The sequence below is a fragment of the Ictalurus punctatus genome, chromosome 5 (assembly GCF_001660625.3).
Source record: "Ictalurus punctatus breed USDA103 chromosome 5, Coco_2.0, whole genome shotgun sequence".
Classification (NCBI taxonomy): Eukaryota; Metazoa; Chordata; class Actinopteri; order Siluriformes; family Ictaluridae; genus Ictalurus; species Ictalurus punctatus.
Genome location: NC_030420.2, coordinates 5247433 through 5270366, shown reverse-complemented (window position 1 = coordinate 5270366; position 22934 = coordinate 5247433). Strand labels below are relative to the sequence as shown.

At 40.4% G+C, this 22934-nt stretch overlaps 2 protein-coding genes across 5 annotated transcripts; one reads left to right on the top strand and one right to left on the bottom strand.

Moving 5' to 3' along the window:
* Positions 1 to 8544: 8544 nt before the first annotated feature.
* rmi1 (RMI1, RecQ mediated genome instability 1, homolog (S. cerevisiae)) lies at positions 8545 to 12105 on the bottom strand. Of its 2 annotated transcripts, none has more exons than XM_017467065.3 (2): positions 11911 to 12105; positions 8545 to 10976 (listed from the first exon to the last, which is right to left on the bottom strand). In XM_017467065.3, exon 2 carries the CDS (start codon positions 10942 to 10944, stop codon positions 8995 to 8997), a length of 1950 nt encoding a protein of 649 aa, XP_017322554.2. In that variant the 5' UTR covers positions 10945 to 10976; positions 11911 to 12105; the 3' UTR covers positions 8545 to 8994. The 2 variants fall into 2 exon arrangements, with proteins under 2 accessions (XP_017322554.2, XP_053536097.1); XM_053680122.1 differs by having other exon boundaries at positions 12037 to 12080.
* Positions 12106 to 12256: 151 nt separating this feature from the next.
* hnrnpk (heterogeneous nuclear ribonucleoprotein K) lies at positions 12257 to 22597 on the top strand. Of its 3 annotated transcripts, none has more exons than XM_017468409.3 (16): positions 12257 to 12285; positions 13462 to 13559; positions 15229 to 15326; positions 15434 to 15490; positions 16980 to 17023; positions 17964 to 18036; positions 18117 to 18230; positions 18324 to 18452; positions 18532 to 18842; positions 18970 to 19023; positions 19196 to 19241; positions 19591 to 19606; positions 20242 to 20274; positions 20807 to 20874; positions 20989 to 21158; positions 21619 to 22597. In XM_017468409.3, exons 2-16 carry the CDS (start codon positions 13502 to 13504, stop codon positions 21647 to 21649), a joined length of 1302 nt encoding a protein of 433 aa, XP_017323898.1. In that variant the 5' UTR covers positions 12257 to 12285; positions 13462 to 13501; the 3' UTR covers positions 21650 to 22597. The 3 variants fall into 3 exon arrangements, with proteins under 3 accessions (XP_017323898.1, XP_017323896.1, XP_017323899.1); XM_017468407.3 differs by having other exon boundaries at positions 13462 to 13565; XM_017468410.3 differs by lacking the exons at positions 12257 to 12285; positions 13462 to 13559; positions 16980 to 17023 and having other exon boundaries at positions 15244 to 15326.
* The last annotated feature ends 337 nt before the right edge of the window (positions 22598 to 22934 follow it).

Below are 22934 nucleotides of genomic sequence, written 5' to 3'. Positions count from 1 at the left end.
AAAAGGGGAGGAGCTGGGGCGCGCGTGAGGGGAGACATGACCATCATACAGTACACGCGAAGGATGGGTTCTGGACAGCGCACGCGTCACGTAGTGGAAAGGCTACCAAACGCATCGTGGTCTAGTAAGAGCTGGGAAGAGGTTCTGCAGAGCTGGGATGTATATTGAGTTATGACTTATGCACGTGTCCTGTACACTTACAACTCAAGTCCATTGCATTGCTCATGTTCTTAGGATGTTCAGGCTTCAGGTTGTGCTTTAATCGGGCAGTGGTGAATCCAAAGCTCATCCCTGGAAGACTAGGTGCACCGTATGCACATTCACACAGCGGGGTAATAGCGTAGTCAATCTGACATGCATGTGGACAGTTCGGGGAAACCAGACAACCCAGATGAAACCCATGTGGACACCGGAAGAACATGCAACTCCTCACAGACGGGATCTTAAAGCAGGATTGGACACGCAGGAGCATCATCCTGCCAATCTTTGTTTAGGACATGTTCGAGTAAACGAGTGCGTGTACGTAGATACTTCTAGGCATTTTTCATTGTTGTGGTTTGGCTCCATTTGCCCCTTTAGAACACAGGATATTGTAATGGCGCTTGAAAGCTGACAATAGTATATGAGTTATGAATTTCGTATATTATATACACATCCATTCCATCCATTCATTTTCCATCCCACTTATTCGAAACAGGGTTGCAGGGAGCCTGGAGCCCAGGGAGCACAAGACCGGGTACAAACTGAACGAGGTGCCAACACATCACAGGGCACAATCACACACCCAAATGGTAAATGGTCTGCACTTATAGAGCACTTTTTTAACCTTAATGGTTCCAAAGCGCTTTACACTGTGTCTCATTCACCCATTCACACACACACCAATGGTAGCAGAGCTGCCATGCAAGGTGCTAACTTGACATCAAGAGCAACTTGAGGTTCAGTGTCTTGCCCAAGGACACTTCAGCATGTGGAGTCATGTGGGGAATCGAACCGCCATCACTACTATTAGTGGACAACCCGCTCTACCACCTGAGCCACAGCCGCCCACATGCCAATCAAACCCCCGAAGCATGGGAAGAACATGCAAACTCCGTGCATGCAGGGCAGGGGAAGGATTCAAGCCCCCAACCCTGGAGGTGCGAGGCAAACGTGATAACCACTAAGCCACCGTGCCCTCCTGTATAGACGTAACATTACATCATTTTTTTTCAGTGGTGTATGTAATAAATTTACATGGGTTTTTTTTCTGTTTTGAAATTCCTAGGAGTAAGATTTCTCTTTAAAAACATTTCATTCTAAATCTCAGGTGAGATTTAATAACACAACAAAACAAAAAGAAATCAGAACCCTAAATACAAATCTCAAACATTTAAATCTCAAAAACAGAGATTTTATGTAAATTAGGTCAAAGGTGGAGCATCCAGGATTCCCTGGGCGGAAAGTAGTGCGGTGCAACAAATAAGTTTTCGTGTTCTACTGAAAAAGTTCATTTGCTACAGACGTTCACTCGATGCTTAATAAAAAGCCAGTGAAATGATTAGGGAATGTTCTACTGTAGCTAGTTAGGCTATGCCAGTGTTAGCTTGTTGGCAATCATTAGCAGCTAACAGCCAAAGTTAGCTGCTTTAATAAGAATGAACACTTTCAAGGCTCTTCTTCATATCTTCTGTTTCGACTTCACTGAAATCTGATCCAAGTCTTTCCCTTTCCCTTCATGAAAGTGATCGTGGCCGATTGCTCTGATTGGACGAATTCTAAATGTGTCCACACTCTGAAAACGTCTAACCCTGGATGCTTCGCCTTTGGCCTGATTTCCATAAAATCTGTAGTTCTGAGATTTGCTTGTAAGATTCTGATTTTAATGACATGTTTTTAAAGGCGAATCTTACTCCTAGCTAGTTCAAAACGAAGAAGAAATATGAAACACTGACAAAAATGTCAATCTATAAAATACACCACAGAAAACATTTTATTAATTTTATGTGACATGTACTACAGTATATAATTGAAATATACTAAATTCTTTTAGAGTAGCTTGGAAAACCCCCTTCCCTGCACATTTGAGTGTTTTCCCTGAACTAACACACCGAATCAGCTAATTAACAGGTAACACTAAAATGTATGGAACAGGAGGTACTCCAGGACCAGGGTTGGGAATATTTGCCTTGGAGAGAAGTTCATCTAACTGATCATCATACTATAATGAAACGTTTCTATCCCGATGGGAGTGGTTTCTTCCAGGATGACTCCGCCCCATCCACCAGATCTCCAGATCTCAACCCACATTGAACATCTATGGGAGGTTTTCGAGCAACATGTTAGACAGCGCTCTCTACCACCATCATTAAAAAAAAAACACAAACTGAGGGAAAGTGTTTTAGAAGAACAGAGGTCATTGCACCAGTACAGTCCCAAAGACTTGTGGTATTGATGCCAAGGAGCACTGAAGCTGTTCTTAAGGCTAATGGTGGCCCACACTTGCAGAAAAGAAAAGTCGCACAAACATGTGGATCAGGTGGTAGAGCGGGTTGTCCACTAATCATAGGGTTGGTGGTTCGGTTCCCGGCCCACATGACTCCACGTGTCGAGGTGTCCTTGGGCAAGAAACTGAACCCCAAGTTGCTCCTGATGGCAAGTTTGCGCCTTGCATGGCAGCTCTGCTATCATTGGTGTGTGTGTGTGAATGGGTAAATGAGACACGGTGTAAAGTGCTTTGTAGAACCGCTCAGATTAAAAAAGTGCAGAAGATTTACCATGTGGATGATTCACATGTAGTGCATTTATTTTTCCCCCCACATGATTCATTTCTTTTTACATGCGATTTTTAAACAATCATTTAATTTCACAGGATTATTTTTTTTTTTCATATAAATAATTACATTTCACTTTTTTTTTTTTTTTTTACATGATTCTTTCATTTTCACATTTGATTTCTTTTGTGATTCATGGGATTCACTTAATTTCAAACCTGACCCCCCCCCCCCCCCCCCCCCGCTCCCCCACACACAATTCATTAATTTTTTTCCCCCATTCAATTTTGACATATGATTCATGAATTTTTGTTTAGTTCATTTATTTTCACATGGTCCATTCATTTTTATGTGACTTTTTTTTTTTTCCGTATTATAAATATAAAAATTTCACAAGGAAGCTTTTCATGATTCCATTTATGTTCACGTTTCACACAGTGACTTTACATTACATTTCACACGTGATTTTTACACGTTATTCGTTTATTTTCACATATGATTTTTTACACACAATTGAGGATTTTTTTTGTTTTTTACGTTTCGTTTATTCTCACATGTACAGTCATTTTTAAGCAGGCCACATTTATTTTCACTTGTGATTTTTATCCCATGATTCATTTATTTTTACGTGATCCTGTTTCACACATATGGCATTCGCATGATGTCACGTTTCCTTTCAGTGGACTTTTTCCACGTTTTTTTTTTTCTTCCAACTTTTAATCACATACGTTATAACACATTTTCACGTGAAATGTATGGGATTTTTCTGCAAGGGTAGTGTTTTTTTTTTTTAATGTATGTATGCAGTATATATTGTATTTGTGTATTTTTGCACAATACAATGGTGAGGAAAACCAAGAGCAAGAAGCAAAACAGATGAGGATGAAGCAGCACAATTCGATCTCAGAGACACTTTATGCATCTCAAACTTCATTTACATGAAACATTTCCATCCTATTTAATCACATTACTGTCACATATTATGTCTTCCTTATTGTGTTTAATTCAAATATATTTAGGCTGTGGTTTAACCATCATGTAAAATTTCTGAAGTCTGAGGATGCTATGGGCGTGGCATTGCCTTTTTTTTTTTTTTTTTTTTTTAGAGACTAGCAAAGGAAATGACTTACTGAAGGGAAGTGAACATCACTAAGTGATTTTTTCCTGAGTAACATATTTATGGTCTCTAGAATAAAAAGGTAAGCTCTGCAAAATAATTTTTTTTTCTAAATAAATAAAGTATTTTATAATAAAAAAAAAAACTATAACATAAACACTCACACACACACACACACATTCAGGAAATGAAACGACATTTGTTTTGACTATCACTTGTATTTTAATGCAATTAATATAATTTATTTTCAATAGTTCTATGTAATATATGTGATGTTAATGAATCAGTTCAATTTAATTACATTTGTCTGGAACAAAAATCTGCTACGTCATTCAGACACGTGCTACGCAAACAAACAAGCAATTTTGGTGAATTTCTCAAAAGAAACTGAAGAAAAGAATTGTGTCAACAGTGTGTTTTAATTTGTTCAGAATGATGATTTATTTGTACACTGTGACTGAAAAAAGTAACCCATTTGACCTCATCATGGTATTTCAGAATGTAAGACAGACATCTGACATTTATATAACTGTAGGACTTTTTGTCATATGTTGTTATATATTTTCAACATATAATGACAGAGGACACTTTAATAAATGCGTCTTAATAAACGCATTTGAAAGCAATGCATTATGTGAGGAGTTCTTTTTAAATGGCTCTTTAGAGGCCAAAAAGTAGCTCTATTGTCCTGACTTCACTCTACCAAGCTGATTATGAAGCATAAATCTAATTAAAACAAACTCATATCAATCATGTCCGCTTTATATTGCACAAATATTACGTTGCGCATTCTTATTTTTCGCCTAATTTTCCCAATTGCAATCAGAGCCAAAAATATGACTTCACTTTGATTAGAGCAACAATCTGACGGTAAGTCAGGAATACAACACTTGGTTGCTGCTACAGGAAAACACTCAAGAAGACGGTGGTGCGATTCGGCCTGATGCAAAGTTATTTCCCAATAATAGGACGTTCCGAAGTCTTTTATTCCTCTTATACTACAGCAATTTTCCAATGATTGCAATTTTTATTTATTCCAAAAAAACGACACGTCATATTGTTTATTCTTTTATAGCTATGATTAATATTGTGAACGCCCGTGAAACAAGTGAGATCCTGTCATCCTTTACATTACAGCAGCTACAGAGTTATTCCCTCACAGGCCTCTCTTGAAGTAAATTAGACCAAAATAAATGCATCATGTCATGTTAAACAGGAAGTCCTCCATCCTGAAGACTCTTCCATGGTGGAAAATTTCAAGTTAAATTTAAAACTTTGCCTCTGACTGCTACCAAGTGCTGACAACTTCATCCATCCATCCATTTTCTATACCGCTTATCCTTCAGGGTCATGGGGAACCTGGAGTCTATCCCAGGGAGTATCGGGTACAAGGTGGGGTACACCCTGGACAGGGTGCCAATCCCTCTCAGGGCACACTCACATACACACTCACACACCCATTCATACACTATGGACACTTTTGGACATGCCAATCAGGCTACCATGCATGTCTTTGGACTGGGGGAGGAAACCGGAGTACCCGGAGGAAACCCCCGCAGCACAGGGAGAACATGCAAACTCGACTCACAGGGCAGCGGTGGGAATCGACCCCCAACTCTGGAGGTGTGAGGCGAACATGCATGTGTAAGCTGCTACTATAGAAAGTATAACGTATCAGACTGAGCTTACAGCTTATAAAAGCTTATCAAGCTTCTCAGTGGTGGCTTGGTGGTTAAGGTTCTGAGTTACTGATCGGAAGGTCGGGGATTCAAGCCCCAGCACTGCCAAGCTGCCACTGTTGGGCCCTTGATCCCTCTTTGCTCCAGGGGCACTGCATCATGCCTGACCCCAGCTTCCTAACATGCCGGAGTATGCGAAGAAAAGAATTTCACTGTGTATATGTGATCAATAAAGACTCATTATCATTATCGACGCCTTCTGAACAATCAGAATCAAGCATTCAGCAGCGCTATGTAATTAGGCAAAATCACTTCTGTTGTACACAGAATTTACAATATCCCCCAGAAATATTCTACATAAATTCTACAACGAGATGATCATCGAAACATTTAACCCACACTGATGTTGTCCACTACTGATACGTGATTACACCCTCACCTTTCCACTGTTTTGATGTACAGCCTGATATTTTGGTCAGGCTTGCGGTGGATTTTTATGATGAACTGGGAATCAAAGAGCAAGCACAGCAGCTGAGTTTTACACAATGTGTGGACTGGAAGCAGATCTGGCAACCTGTAGCTGTGCCGTAACTCTCAGGCGCTTGAGTCTCTCTGGTGTGACGTGAGCCATGACGCACGAGGAGTTGCAGGTATTGCGGGGGGAGTAGGAGGACTGTTATGAAAACAGGTGTTTCTCAAGGGGAGGTAGCTACTTTCTAAACACAGCCTTGCCATTTTTAGCATATACAAAGGGACGTGTCGTTTTCATATCGATTCATTTCACGGTCTATATATACACACATATTCTAATAACAAAAGAAGAGGATTTACAGCTATAAGACATGGAAAACTACACTCTCAAAAAAAAGGGGGGTACTAAACTCGGATTTTCTTGACTTTGTGGTGATACCTTTATACTGTGTGTGTATATTATATATCTTTAACCTGGAAATGTCATTATACAGTACTGTGCAAAAGTTTTAGGCACATTATTTTTTTTTGTAATAAAAAAGATTTAGATTGTAGGCTGATAATCTTTCTTATAGATGTTTATTTTACGACTCCTACATTATCGAGTCAGTACAAAAAAAATTTTAGATTCCCAAACATTAGTTTTCCAGCACAAAATTAAATGTTACAGGAAAATGTTTGTTTGCCAGTAAAGAAAGCGACGTATTATGTAAGAGACACTTTTCAGACAAAAAAAAAAAACACAATGAAGGTTGTTGGCTTTTGCTGCAAAAATAGTCAAAGTCTCCAGAAGAACCGTGGCTGGTTCTGCAAGATGCTCAATAAAACTTATATTTCCTTATAAAACTGCACTAATTCTACCCAAAACTAGTATTTTTATTTATTTTTGTCACACCAAACATTGTCTTTGTTTCATTCACTACTGTTTACTGCTCTTTATGTTGAGATATATATATATATATATATATATATATATATATATATATATATATATATATATATATATATATATATATATATATACACATACATACATACACACACAATGATTTAATTTCATTATTTTGAAGGCATCTTTGTTCAACAGCACTTCTTTGCATGTGCCTAAAACATTTGCACAGTACTGTATATGGAAAAAGAAAAGAGTTAAGGTATATTACATACATTTTACGGTAAAGCTTTAAAAGGTACACTACACACACATTCCTAGGTAAAACTCTTAAACACTTGATGGACCACCCCAGTGACAATGAATGGTACAGCTTAGTAAACTTATTTGTATAAATCAAGCTCAGGGTGGTCTAGCAGTAGGACAGCACATGGTACAGCAGTGGAATTGGCAATTTCATTACGTGAGAAGTGCTTTGGCTCTAATTGATGCCTAAATGGCACCATTATAGAGTGACAGAGTGATGCATGCTCCTCTGCTACCATCTACTGGTTCCCATTACAGTGGCAGATGGAAAACAGGAAACACTTCTTTCACCAAATGTCAATCAGTAAATATCAGCTGAGACTAATAAATAGGACAAATGCTTATTGTTAGTGTTTAGGCCAAACTTTGCATGCATAGGCTGCAGTAACACTTGGTTTAGTAGCCTATGTGAATAAACAAATTGATCAAATCTGCTGCTTTTTTGAGCATTTCATCTAAAGTAATAGAGCACATGATGGTAATAAAGCAAGTCTTAGTCAAAGGTAGCAGGACATTAAAGAACAGACATTCAAACTTAAACTTGATTTTTGCTGTGATTCTAACCCTTTAACACCACTGTAAAGCCGGTTTTGCACCAGAATCAGTGTGAGGTGGGATGGAATGTGATGGAGTGGGGTGGAGTGAGATGGAGTGGGATGGAGTGGGATGGAGTGAGATGGAGTAGGATGGAGTGAGATAGAATGGGGTGGATTGAGACAGAGTGGGGTGGAGTGGGATGGATTTGAGCGTAATAGAGTAGGATGGAGTGGGGTAGAGTAGGATGGAGTGAGATGGAGTAGGGTGGAGTGAGATGGAGTAGGATGGTGTAAGATGGAGTAGGATGGAGTGGATTGAGATGGAGGATGGTGTAAGATGGAGTAGGATGGAGTGAGATGGAGTAGGATGGAGTAGGATGGAGTGTAGGATGGAGTGAGATGGAATAGGATGGTGTAAGTTGGAGTAGGATGGAGTGGATTGAGATGGAGGATGGTGTAAGATGGAGTAGGATGGAGTGAGATGGAATAGGATGGTGTAAGATGGAGTAGGATGGAGTAGGGTGGATTCAAAAGAAAGAAGAAAAAAAATAAGGGACAGAAAGAAAAATAAATAAACAAAGAATGAGAAAGAACGAAAGAAAGAAAAAGACAGAAAAATAAAGACAAAGAAAATGAGAAAGAAAAAAAGATAAAAAGCTGGACTCACATTGCAGAATATAGCATGAATATTGCATTGCATTGCATTGAGATGAGCGAAAAAATTGGTGTGTCCGCCGTAAAATGCCATATTGATGAAAATATAAAACAATCATCTAGTCACTATATGACACAATTGATGATGAGCTTTATACATTTATTTTCGCAATTATAGTAGAAATAATAATAAAAAAAACATTAAAAGAAAACAAACAACTTTAAAAAAATAAATAAATAAATCAAATAAACACTCGCTAAATGCCAAGCATACATTTTCAGAAAGTTCTGGACTGTGCATTAGAGTTAGCCCTGGAAGTTTATCTGAATTATTATTTTGTTGCTAATTGTTTTGGAAAACAAAATTCAGATTGCAAAAATGCATATTTATACATTTTATATAGTACAGGAATGCAAAAAAAAAAAAAGTATTAAAATCAGATGGAATTTTTGATTACAATTGTTTTTAATGCATTTAGTCATTCAGTTATCATTATTTAAGTTGCACAATGCTAACTGACACCTGCCTGCTTTCATTCAATAGCAACAATAACATTTTAAGATAACAGATATCACAGCAGCACATGTGTTAGGACCTCCTGTCTGTTACCCTCTTCTGTATTTCACAGCACTCTCTGTCCGTCAGTGGGTCGGCTCCTAGCACCATACCTGTCCCGTTCGGATCTACCTGCACACTCATCACACAGCACATATCCACCAGCTCCCTCTGACAGTTCTGTAATCCAGCGTCCACCACACCACGCTTTGCTGGATCCTTCCTTAGAACTTTAGATTCTGCTGCTGAGAAGCCAATCAGATTTGCCAGCAAACTGTCTGATAGATCCACATCCAGGTATCCAGTCCCGTCTGATATGGTGGCCCTGACTTTCCATTCCCCACCACTGCTGCGCAGGCTCCCCAGCAGAGTGACTATAAAGGCATGCAGCCGCACTACTTGAGTACTATGAGGTGGCCAAACACCAGCCTTCAAAATACAAAGGTAGTTTAGGATTGACGTGTCAGCTTTTTTGCTGCAGTTGTTTGCAGGAACCTGTGATTTGGGCTCATATCTGGCCATCTTTTTTCCTGGGGAAGAGGAGGAGTTGTCATCTGAATCAATTTCAATAACTTCAATTGGATTTGCCTCACTGAGGGGAATGCTGGAGGATAAACTAAGGCGATTTGATGGTCGGGATTGGTTGAGGATTGTTGTGTCAGCTTTTTTGCTGTAGTTGTTTGCAGGAACCTGCAATCTGGACTCATATCTGGCTATCTTTGGTTCTGGGGAAGGGGAGAAGTAGTCATCTGCATCAACTTCAATAACTTCAACTGGATTTGCCTCAGTGAGGTGAGCTTTGGAGGGTAAACGAAGATGATTTGATGCTTGGGGTTGGTTGAATTGACCATCTGTTTGTACGTAGTCAGAACTTGAAACATCCTGTTGTTGTGTTCCTCCATTTTCCACAGGTCTACTGCTAGGTAGGATTTCAGAATCGGTAGGTGACAATAGGTCATCCAATTCCTCCATTGGAATGTCATCAAAGTCCTCTGGACCATTACTGAAGTCATCTGGATTGTTGCCCCAGTCGTCTAGCCCATGGTTAGAGTCTTCTTGCCAATTGCTGCCAATGTCCTCTGGATAATCCATGAAATCATCCGGAATGTTATCAAAGTCCTCGTCTGGAATATTGGTTACATCTGTCCCACTCTGTCTAGAAATGGGTGCCGCTTCGAGGGTGCTTAATCTAGAGTTCTCTAAATGACTAGGCTCATTTCTGCTGATCATTTGCAAGTTCAGGCTGCTTTGAATGCTCTCATATCCGCTGTCCAGGGTTCCCTCGATTCTTGCTCCTTGCCTGACCTCTTGATCTTCTGCTTCTTGCTGATGGTTTTCCTCAGGCAACCCTAAGGTTCTGTAGAGCACCCTGCTCTGAGAATGTACCTCCATCAGCTCCTCTACTTCTCCACCAAGAACCTTCACATTCTCCGGTTTGAGCAGCACCACCCCCAGACGTACCATCACCATTCCCACCACCTGCAGCTTTGTGCCTGGGGGCAGGTTGGCACTGAGAGCTGGAACAGGTCGGTACTCTATGCCCTCCAGGTTCTGAACACCGTCAGTGAGCTGCAGCATCAGCATTCGAGTCGGCTTCGCCTCCCATGGTTTCTGGGTGGCCTGCGTCACGGCTGTGACTTCATCATTGGAGCAACGAGAGCCGCGGACACGCTGGAGCTGGGAATAGGCCGGCTGGCTAACATCCAAGAGCGAGTCCACCTGGAGGCAGTAGCAGCCATTCAGTTCCATCTTTTCGGCCTCAGAAATGCCAGCAGGCAGGACGGGATGAGCCAAGTCACGGAGGTCTGTAAGAAGCCACTGGTCCAGAACTTGTTGGTTTAGCTGGGCTTGAGGCAAGGCCATGCCACCTGCCTCCTCCGTTACCCATTCAACACAGGCATCCAGCCATGCCTGGGGCACCTGGATGTGCCATGTGGAGCGCAGCCAGGCCTGGGTGGCCTGGGTACCACCGTCCACTGGCATCCTCTTCCTGTTCACTGACGCAGCTCTCAGTTCTAAACAAATAGGAAGTAAATTACTAAATCACTAAATGATTCAATAAAGCCCATTTTAGACTGTGTGTAGACCCTGTACGAGATGATCCCATTAAATTTGGAGCTGAGATAATGTATTCTCCTTGTAAGAACATACGACGAAGATCCTCCAACGATAGACCTCTGATTAAAGAAAATGAGTACATACTGCTTATGTCATCAATCAAATATTCTTCAAAGTGAGCTTGAGGTATTTAGGATATTCTTCTGTGCACTAGCATGTTTCATTCAGTAGTATTTGTAGCTGTCCCGTATGTTTCGCGCAATCCTATCCCATCCTCCTATTAGCAAGCATCATAGTAGTGCTCACACTCTTAAAATTATCATCGACTGTCTTTTGGTGAGCACATCACGTTATGTGTCCTACAATCGCCAACCTCAACTCATGACCAAGGAATTTTGCTGTCTTGTTTTTTCATCGAAATCATAGTATAAAGCCGGCTTAACAGTCATAAAACACTGTTCTGACTCCAGACATGTGACATTCAGCAGCCAATGATGATTTTCTTAATATGGAGGGAAAAAAAAAAAAAAAAAAAGGTTTCTAAAAACATGAAGAAAGAAGGTTTGAAGTTTATGCAATGCTTCAACCATGGTCATTTCCTAGACTGTACAGATATCATCATTGACTAACTGCTGAAGCTTTCATTTTAACCAATCTGCCTATGTTTACATTATGTCAATATAGAATACACATGCACATTTCAAATGTATATGACTCTCTCAGATTACCCTCAGTTATTTCAGATCTAATAAATTCAAATCGAAAAATCAACCATAAAGTTATCTTGATAAAGTGAAGCATTTACAGAAGTGCAATTAGCAATTAGCATTAGATAACCAGTTAACTAACTCTATTTCTCAGAGTAGATATATATATTTTTTAAATACTCACAAAAATAGACAAGTAGAACAACTTCAGCAGCTATGTTTCAAACAGTTTCCCAGCACTGCCTAAATATATATATTTTTGCTAAATGTTATCTAATATATTGCATTTCCATATTTCTATAGATATTACCAAGCAGCTTCTAACTTCAATACAGCCCCAGTCTAACAACCATGCTGAGAATTAAATGGGCGGGATGTTTAAGATTGACGGCTACTTTGTCTAATGAGCATTTAGTCTCCCGCGCTTTAGCCCTATCAGAGCGCTTCTCATTTGGAGGGCTGTGCTTTCATTGGTCTACGCCAAGGCGGGTTTTCCCTAGGTGTGTGTGTGCGCGCGCGGTGTTATTAGGGGAGGAGGACTCTGGACGATAGATTTAAGGTTGGTTGCTGTTTCCTGGTGTGAGTGGAAAAAACAAAAAACAAAACAACAATAACAAAGCAAAATAGCATATTTTTTATTTTAAATATACTGAAATATTTGTTGATCGATGTGCACGGTTTTTCTACGCATTTGACTTTATTTGAGTCTCATTCTAGTTCACGAGAAAACGTTAGCGTTCATGCTAGTCGCGGTGTTTTTGGCTAGCTAGCTGCTTTGCCGAGGGTTTCATTTTCGTTTATGGGAGAAATATTTAGCTTTTACTATACATGTATGGATATAATTTAATACTTCAGGTTTATATACAAAATCAGGCCAGACAATAAACCACCGCGTGAGTCTAAATTCGTTTAATTCGAGAAGATTCCTAATAGGCGGAAGTTAGCCAGCTAGCTCGCTAGCTCGGGTTATCTATTGTTAATTAGGTAACGTTAGCTAGGAACGCTAGCTAGTTTGCTAATGCTAGTTTGTGTTTTGAATGCTTGGTATTTATTACGGCTCGATAAACGAGATTGAAAAGAGCAGTTTGTAAAAGGCCAACGTGTTTATGGTTTCATACGGCGGATTTTACTACTGTTTACTTTGTTCTTATTAAATTAGCTAGCATGAATGCTTTAGTGTGAATGTTCGTTAATGCAGCTGAGTGAGATTAGCCGAGCTCGCGCTATGCTTATAAAACACTTACATTCGCTACAACAGAAAAAAAGACAGTCAAATGCGTGGATTAAATTTTAATTTTGATGACATCTCTGAGATTTTTCCTGGTATAATGATTGTTTTTCAGAGTAAACCTTAACACTTAGCAACCTAAACACTCTCTACACCGCTTCCTTGTTTAATAATTGGCCAGCTTGTGTTGTGTAATCCTTGTTGCTATGTTTGTGGCTTTGGTGTGTTTGCAAGCCAAAGAAAAGATGTCGGTTTGATTAACAACATTTAAAGAGCAATTTTTTTGTCTTTTAAAGTTTAGTTGATTTCTCTTCAGAACCAGAGCCAAATCTGTAAAAATATTATAATTAAATCAATTCATGTTGATGCAGATTGTTTTCTTTTAAAGCTCAGTAGCTTAAATGTGAGCTCATGTCCTCTCGAATCTCACTCTAGTTTTCTTTTGGTCAAACTTTTTTAGATTAGGCTGTAAATTACGTTTCTCTCTGTGTTTCTTTTAACCCTCAGATTTACTAAGCCCAGCGAGGATCTCCAGTACAATTAAATAATGGACACGGAAAACGACCAGCAAGAAGAGGAGACTTTCAGCAGCACGGAGAGCAATGGTAATGGTCAGTGTTTGTACGTCTTGAGACCTTTTACCTCGACTTAGTAGAAAACTGGTAGTGCAGTTTTCGTGTCAAGTATTTCCACATACCAAACAACAGAGCCCGGTAATGTATGATTGTATCTTTAGTAGTTCAGCTATGATAGGTTTCTAAACACAAGCTGGTGCGATTCGTGTAGCAGATCTTTTTGTTGGCAGATTATCAGACCAGAGACTAGCTACAGGATTAGACACATTAGCTCAGAAAGGGGAGTGTTTCCATAGATGTTCATAGATTGTCTATGGAACAACACCTCCTACCTCAATACTCTCCTTGAGGTTCTGTCCCTTCACGCAGCCTGCGATCGGTTAACGACCGACGCCTGGTAGTGCCTACAAAGTGAGGCATGAAGCTTCAAAATGTCTGTCCCTTAGTGGTGGAAGAGACTTCTGACCTGAATCCGGACAGCAGAATCAGTCACTGTTGGGCTTCCTGTGATAATCGGTGTTACACGGTGTTCGTCCCCACACCGATTACGTCACTTGGCCACCGCGGCACTGCCCCACCGTCGTTTTTCCTTTTTTTATAGTAATAAAAAAACTTTTGGTTCAGGTAGAGAAAGGACGCTGGAATTAAAAACTGAACGCGTCTGCTCAATTCCTCACGAGCCGAATGAATCCGAGTCGCAGATCAGATCACCAGGAGTCAGATTTCATTCTTCATGAGTGAGAGTGAGGCGAGCTGACTGACGAGACGATGGTGAAAAATTTGGTTTCAAAAGTTCTATGTTTAATATAAGGGAGTTTGTCATTGTACTGTTTTATAGTTGTTGTGTTCTTCATTATGAATAATAATGAATCCACCATTCAAGCAATTGCCACCCTGAATTGCTGCTAATTGGAAAGTGAAATGTGCACGGCTACACGGGCATTCAGAAACGATTAACCGGTGGGAAAATTTCCTCACAATCACGTCCCCAGTCATTTATCTTGACAACAAAAAAAATATGGTTACAGACCCACTTCTTCCATGAACACTTAACTAACCCCTAACTTGTCCCCACTCAAAAATAAATCTGCACTTACACTGGCTCTTACACCTCTATTCTGTGCACTTCGCTACTCTAGAACTCCATTAAAAATCTTGCATGCTTGCACTGTGTGTTCTCCACTTGATATCGCTTTACTTGTATTTCCTCATTGGTAATATGCTTTGGATAAACGCGTCCGCTAAACTAATAATGTATGTAAATGTAGCTTTTCATTTTATTTACCTTCTCTGGTTAAAAGACCGTTGCTGAAGTATAAACAGAATGTTTAGGCTAATCGGTCAAAAGCAGTATAACGTGACACGCCTCTGAAACACAACCACATTAACTATGGACTAATCGTTAAAAGTTAAGCATTAGACATGGTCTGTGGCCGGGAGTCCAAGAGAGCAAAATGTCAGGGGGGATTGGTGTTGGTGTGGCACTAGGCAATCAGGGGGGGTGGGGGGTTGGTGTGGCATTAGGCAATCATGGGAGGCTGCGAGCTCATATAGTGGAAGGGGTAGGAACAAGGAATTGTGTGTGTGTGTGTGTGTTTTATATATTGGTTGACATTTCACAAATTTCAGTTTTTATGTGCTGAAACTTTTAAGTCCGCGTATGCTGTGATGCTTATAGTTTGTGTTTTGTGTATTTCAGGTAAGCGCCCCGCAGAGGATGCTGACGATGAGCCAACGTACAAGCGCTCGCGAAAATCTGATGACATGGTGGAACTGCGTGTGTTGTTACAGAGCAAAGTGAGCACTCGTACACTGGAATATGACAGGGCTTCATTTAACTGATCGAATTCTTTCACAAAAGTAGTGTTTTTGGATAACCGCGTGTCCCTCATCCACAATTTCAGAATGCTGGAGCCGTGATCGGAAAGGGGGGCAAGAACATTAAAGCGCTGCGTAGTGATGTGAGTAAATGACTTTTCTGTCTTTGTGTCCTGCATGTTCACAATCACACGTACGTAGAAATCTGTAACACTTTATTTTTTTTTTCTCTTCAATGTTAAAAACAGTCATTTTCTAATCTAATCTCTAGCCACCATTTGTAGACTCTGTGTGATCACCACTGAAACTCGTTTCTCTTTACTGATGAAAGACAAGAAAACCTGTTGACTCATAAAATGTTGATGATTAAAGTCGAAGAAACATGTCCTGTTTTTCTCAGTACACGGAAACAGGTTAAATCTTGTTCATGGTAGTCGCACACACACTACGAACACGGTGGATTGAGATTAGTCTTGCGTGTTCCTAAAGCTGGTTTTACACTGTGCGATTCCAGCGGCTTTTTATGATTACTCGTCACGCCGTACAAGATGCCCCCTGTAAGAATTCGATAACGGACCGCGATAACTGCATGTCAGATTAAACAACAAAGACTGCTCAGCTACGAACGTACCGACACGGGTTTGTGGCTCTTTAACTAGAAAGCATTAAAATAGTTTCACGTTGTCATAATTGCGAATAAACTATGAGCAGAGCGTTTGCTCATTAATTCGCTAGCTACACACGTGAAACCTGTAATTCATTCTGTTTCTTTCCATGTCGCTGCCTTATTTTATTTATTTTTTTAAAAAAATGTTTGGGTCCTGTCATGATTTAACTGTAATGAAACAGAGAGATATTCTGTCTACTGCTGAAATTGAACAAACTGCTCTTCTTTTAAATCCCATACATTTTGTTTACGTTTCGCCATTGCCACTACCGTGTTTGTAGCCGTCCCATGTAGCCGAGTTTTGTGTAATCGCATGCCGTCCTCCTATTGGTAGATTTTAGACAGGTGTCATAACCAAAGATTATCCTATACAATGTGCGATGGTGCATGTGATTGTGAAATCGGGCTGAATATCGTACAGTGTAAAGCTGGATCAATGTTTTTAAAGGGGGACAAAAACAATAACTTATATTCTTATCATTGTTTCCCCTGGTCCATAATTGTGAATATAATGTTTTAGTTTCTAGAGTACTGGGGAAATTGTTAGAATGTTATACGTTGTGGTCATTAGTTGTGTTTTTCCTGTGAAATATACTCTTTAACGTTTAATTACAGCAAGCTAGATGCTAAAAGTAATTTATAAAGGTCAAAAAAATACATATTCATTGCTTTCTTCTTGTCCTGTCCTCCATTTTCCTCCAGCAATATCAGAATATGAAATCACACTTGACATTTTTTTTCCAATTAAAAATTGTACTCCTCTTCCATTCCCTCTCCCCCTTTTTCCTTGTTTTTGTATTTGTTGTTTATTTTTTGGCCAATTCCAATATTCTGGATCGACATGTCCCGCCCACCTGCGTTGCTGCCTGACCTCCTGACTCCCTGGTTGGCCCTGCCCATAATCGCGCCCATTCCTTTTGGGCGCCTTACTTGATTGCTCTGGGTGCTTGGCCCCGCCCCTGCAGTACAATGCCACTGTGTCAGTCCCAGACAGCAGTGGGCCCGAGCGGTACGTGCCACTCAAGATACTCCAACCTCCAAATACTATCCACACTGTTACTGACTATATCAGTACTGTTAATGATGTCCTTCATGTACCAGATAACTCCCTACTGCCATAAACCTCCTCTCATAAATATGGTTAGAGTGATGTCATGACTGTCAATCTTAAGTGCCGTAATGTTATGCAAAGTGCCTGTACTAGTGTCATCTCAGTCCTTTAATGACTCTGACCCCTTTTTTTTCTTTCCGTCCTTAATCGAAAAGACCAGAAGTTGTATTAGAAGTGCTTCATTTGACCTGTTAGAGATTCAGTGAAATATTTGCAGAGCATAATATTAACACAAGTTAATTTATTCCTAATGCAACAATGAGATTTATGATATAAGGGTGATGGAGCAGTACAAAATGCATTAATTATTTCTTTCTTCTTTTGTATTGTGATATGGTGTTTGGCTTATTTGGAAAGCCTAAAAAAAATTTACCAGTGATCCATGCCATGCATCCCCTCATCATTCTCTCTGTTTATTTCAAATCCTGTCTCTCATTCCTGTAACACTAAACGATTTCTTGCTTCATTTACTCATTACACTTGCATTAGAGTCCTCCTTCTGTCTCTTGTTCCATTCAGTTTCCTGGGTTTTTTTTTTTATGCGCTAAAGCATTTAAGTGCTGCTTTATCATGCAGTGCACACCTCTTCTCCTCCACCCTGCTTTTTCAGGGACCGGAAGGAGCCTCACAGCATTATTTTTGCTTTCTTCTTTCTCTGTGGTGCATCACTCCTTTTTATTTTCTTCTGTGCATGAGGGAGTGCATGACAATATCATTAATACACAGCACAGGGGGCGCACACTGAGTGCAATGACCCACGAGTACTCGCCACACGTCTAATAGTCATTCTCGCTCTCATGTCTTCCTGTGTGACGACTCACAACGGCACACTTCAAAGGATCCTGAGCATCAACGCAGACATCCCGACTGTAGCTGATATCCTGCTGAAGATCATCCCTACACTAGAGGAGGTAAGGGTACCTATCTTAGTTGCTTATTTGGGTAAACGCCATCTGAATGTTGAGTTGACACTTTATTTTTTTTGGTGTAGTATCAGCATCATAAAGGGGTGGACTTTGATTGTGAGTTGCGGCTGCTGATCCATCAGAGTTTAGCAGGGAGCATCATTGGCGTGAAGGGGGCCAAAATTAAGGAGCTGCGTGAGGTGAGGTTCACAAAGTGAAATTCTTACAGACTGACTATGAAACTTCCTCAAAGAACTGATTTTACATGTGCATATTGTGGTGTATTATACCAGAGCACCCAGACTACCATCAAGCTGTTCCAGGAGTGCTGTCCTCAGTCCACTGACCGCGTAGTGCTGATTGGTGGTAAAGCAGACAGGGTTGTGCAGTGCATTAAGACCATGCTGGAGCTCATTGCTGAGGTAAAACATTTGTCTGCTCACTTACTACATCATGTCAGTGAAGGCTCTGTTTTGTAATAATTTATTCGTTTCTCTATAGGCGCCCATTAAAGGCCGTGCACAGCCGTACGATCCAAACTTTTACGATGAGACGTACGACTATGGTGGCTACACCGTGATGTACGAAGAACGTGGCCGCCGGCCAATGGGAGGGGGGTTCCCCTCGCGGGACCGTGGGTTTGATCGCATGCCCCCTCGCTCCGGCCCACGGGCTCACCACATGCCGCCAAGAGGGAGAGACTACGATGACATGAGTCCGAGACGAGGCCCTCCGCCACCCCAGAGGGGAGGCAGAGGTGGGGCCCGACCCCCGCGCAACATGCCGATGGGACCTCCCCACCATCGCCGAGGGTGAGCGGGCCGCCTATTCAAAATAGCATTCGTTGGGAATTTAGTCACAAGTTAATGGATTTATGAAGTAAGCTTCGTTAACCTTGGATAAAATTTGCTGACTGTGTGTGGCCATGTGTGTTTGCAGTGACGACCAGTATTCCTACAGTTCCCACCGCAGTCACTCGGACGACAGGCGGCAGTAAGTCTCTTCTGCGATGTAGTTTGTTTTTAAGTGCAGCGGAGCATTTCTATGAGCTTTCTACGCTAGCACTACAGCGTCTCCTAATCATACCCAGTACACCATTAGCACCTAATACACAAATATGCAGTTTGTCCTTAAATGTTGCATTTGTTTTGTTTTTCATCTTTAGTGGGGACAGGAGAGGAAGACCTGGGGATCGCTACGGTGGCAGTATGGTGAGAGCAAATGTGGATATCCTGCATATGATACACAAAAATTATCTAGAAAATATATGCTTTATTAGTGACCAAAGATATTGGGCTTTGCCTAAACTCATGCCAAAGTCTTAATGCCGTTACACCAAAGTCGAGGGCTCGTTTTCATATGAAATGTGTTCTCGTAGTCTTTAGTGGACAGATGGTTGGATTGGGAAAAAGCAGCCCCCAAGTTGTTACTTGGCAACAGATTTGCTAGTTTCCATAGAGACAGGAAAAAGACTGAAACAGCTGAAGAAGGCATTCATTTGTTAGTTGGCTAAAACTGTGTTTTAAGACCCTTACGATTTTTTGTTGTTGTCTTTTTCAGAATGATGGCGGCTACGGTAGGTGTCCATTTTATAGCGTTTAGATATTTTTTTTTACTGGAGTTGATGTGGCCATTTGAGTGCCTTTTCAACGGCGAAAAGCACTAAATTTAAGCACCAAAAAAACTGGAATTGGTACCAACAAAAACACGATTGAGGAGCTAGCAGAACTGCTCATTTCTGTTAATATTATTAATTATATTAATTATTATTAATATTCAGTTTGCAACCTTATGTATATACAGATAAACACTAAATATACTTAGAGAAAATATAATACATGAACAAATACTCTTGATTGTATTGAGTGGGACTTTTAGTGCACACTTAGTGTCCTTGCAATGTAATTAAACACATTTTAGTTTTTGTCCTGTTGTAGATTTCTCTTTGTTAGTCAGTGAGCCTTTTTGTCTAATTTTGTTATTGGATTGACGATTAACAATGATTGGATTTGAAATTAACAATAGTGCGTTGTAATGATGGTCACTTACTGTCATCCCTGTGACCATCCTGAATCTAGAAATTAATCTAGCAGCAGATCCTCAAGGTCTGTTTGACTCCTGTTTAGGCCAGTAGTTGTACACATTTGCAGTAAACAAATCACCTGTTTTTCTCATGCTGTCTCTCTCTGTCTCTCTTCAAACAAACATTAGACAACAGCTCATCCTGGGATAACTATCATTCTGGTAAGCATTCTATACACTAGATGAGCATTTACTTCTAATCTGTAGTAATGGTAGGATGGTGCCGCTTGTAGTATCATGACAGTGGTTTTTGGACCTAAATTCCACATGGACATTATTGCTGTGGTTGCGGGGACTACGGTTGCTGCTATGGCCTTGGGACTGCAATTACCACATGCAGTTTTGCACTCGGGTCTCCTTTAGTGAACAGTGGAGCAGATCAACAAAGATTTCATGTACAAACCACAATGAACTTTCTTTTACTTTCACACTATCCGTTGTTACTCAGATGAGGAGGGGTTTCCTTGAGCCTGGTTCCTCTCAAGGTTTCTTCCTCATATCATCTTGGGGAGTTTTTCCTCGCCACCGGCTTGCTCAATATGGATAAATTCACACACTTGAAATCTGTATCCCGTGTTTTTATATTTCTGTAAAGTTGCTTTGAGACAATGACTGTTGTAAAAAGTGCTATACACATAAAATTGAATTGAATGGAATAGTAATAAATGGCTCATCTCTTCCGTGTGTCCTCCAGGTGGAAGAGGTAGCTACAGTGACATGGGAGGTCCTGTCATCACCACGCAAGTGACTATTCCCAAAGATGTGCGTATGAACACACCGATGGCCTTGAACACATTAAACATTACATTACAGGCCCTTACATGAGGCACATGTACACGTACTAGCCTGCTTCTTCATCCGTGTCTGCGTTTCTAGTTGGCTGGATCCATCATTGGAAAGGGAGGCCAGAGGATTAAGCAGATCCGCCGAGAATCTGGAGCGTCGATCAAAATCGACGACCCGCTCCAGGGCTCTGAAGATCGCATCATCACCATCGCTGGCACGCAGGACCAGATTCAGAACGCGCAGTACCTGCTACAGAACAGGCAAGTCCTGTCGGTGTGGTGTTTATTTTCTTTTGAATAGGTGCTGTTTTCAACAAAAGTAACAAAATGGAAATGTCTTTGTTTATTTTATTATTATTATTATTATTATTATTATTATTATTATTATTATTAAAATATTTCCGTGGATCCAGGCAGATTTTTACAATTCGTACTGAAAATCTTTTAATTTGATCTTTATGAAACTCCTAACAAAGCAATACACCCGGCCGTGGCATGTTGAAAGAGCTGCATAAAAGCCAGGGATGTGGTGTGAAAGATTTTACATGAGCCTCGCACCAGGGAGTTTCTGACCATGAATAATGTGCACAACCGGATTCCGCTTGCATCCAAACAGCATCTAATGCAGAAGCCATTGCCTCAACTGTGATGTGCACTTGGATTTAGAAGTGAGCATATTAGTCAGTACTTACCCCTCTATTTGTTCTCCTCTCCCCTGCAGTGCTCTTCACATCCTGGGACGCCATGACTAACCTGACTCGCCCTCCACCTCTCTCAGGACCTGCCACACCACTCCACGTGTGAAACCCTGCAACCCCTCCACCTCCATTACTCTGCGGCATCTTAGATTTTGCGTGAGATCTTTTCCCGAGCTTTCAGCTTCAGCGGATGAATCGATTGGGAATGTCCTCCCTGTTATCTAGGATTGAGTTCATATTTTGCTTGGCTTTTTTATTAATTAAAAAAAATTGAAAAAATGTAGATTTTATTTTCATTTTGTTAAGCACCATGCTTGCAACGCTTCACAGAAAAGCCTGCTGTTGGGTTTTGTGTTGCTTTTCTTCAACCATCCCAAATCAATCCAGAATGTGCATACACTTCTTGTTTGTTTTTTTGTTTTGTTTTGTTTTGTTTTTTTATAAAGATTTACTGTGTTTTCTTTTATGGAGGTGAAGCGGGGGAAAACTTTCTTGTGGCGGTATGGAGAACATGGTGTGTAAATATCCAGTCATTTATATTCAAAAAAGACGAATTGGTATATGAATCAGAAATCCCGTACCTGTTCTGTCTGTGTGTCGCTCTCTTCTGAAGATCCAGGCTTTACAGATTAATGTTGTAGGTTGTGTATCAGTTTTCTCTCCCCAGTTTAATGCTGGGTTTTAAAACCTGGTATTTATCAAATTTGCTCTACCTCTGGAATTTTTTCATAGGTCTGCCACGCTGAAATGGGGCCCTTTCTTTTTTCTTTTTCTTTCTTTTTTTCCTTCCTTCCTTCTTTTTAAATTGAAAATGTGGGTGTGAAGTTCTACTACTTTAGATGTGTTTGTCAGGACAGAACAGTGAATTGGAGGTTTTCTCCCTCTGTTTTGTTTTGGGTTTTTTTTCTTATTCAAATTGTCTGAGGTTCCTCGCCCCAATACATTTGTAGACTGTCATTTGTCGACAATAATAAAAGTTATGCCAGTTTTTTTTTAATGAAACTTGTGTTTTGTCTTGATGTAGTGCAGTAGCTGTGATGAAGAATTCTCAACAGTTCGTGCCAATTTTTTCGTTAAAGGCTGAAACCCAAATCCTTTTCTTTGAACCAGCACACTACATCGGGTTTGGAAGCCATTATTCTACATTATGTAGTGCAAAAATACTGGGACTCATTAGGGAATTCAGGCATAATTTGCATTATATACTATAGAATCCAGATGTTTAAGTTAGAGATGTGCAATATGAGGGAAATCAATCACGATTGTTGAAGATATTTCTATGATGAGATTTAGCACTATGTATAGGCTTGCTAACAATTCCCCAGCAATTACAGTAGTG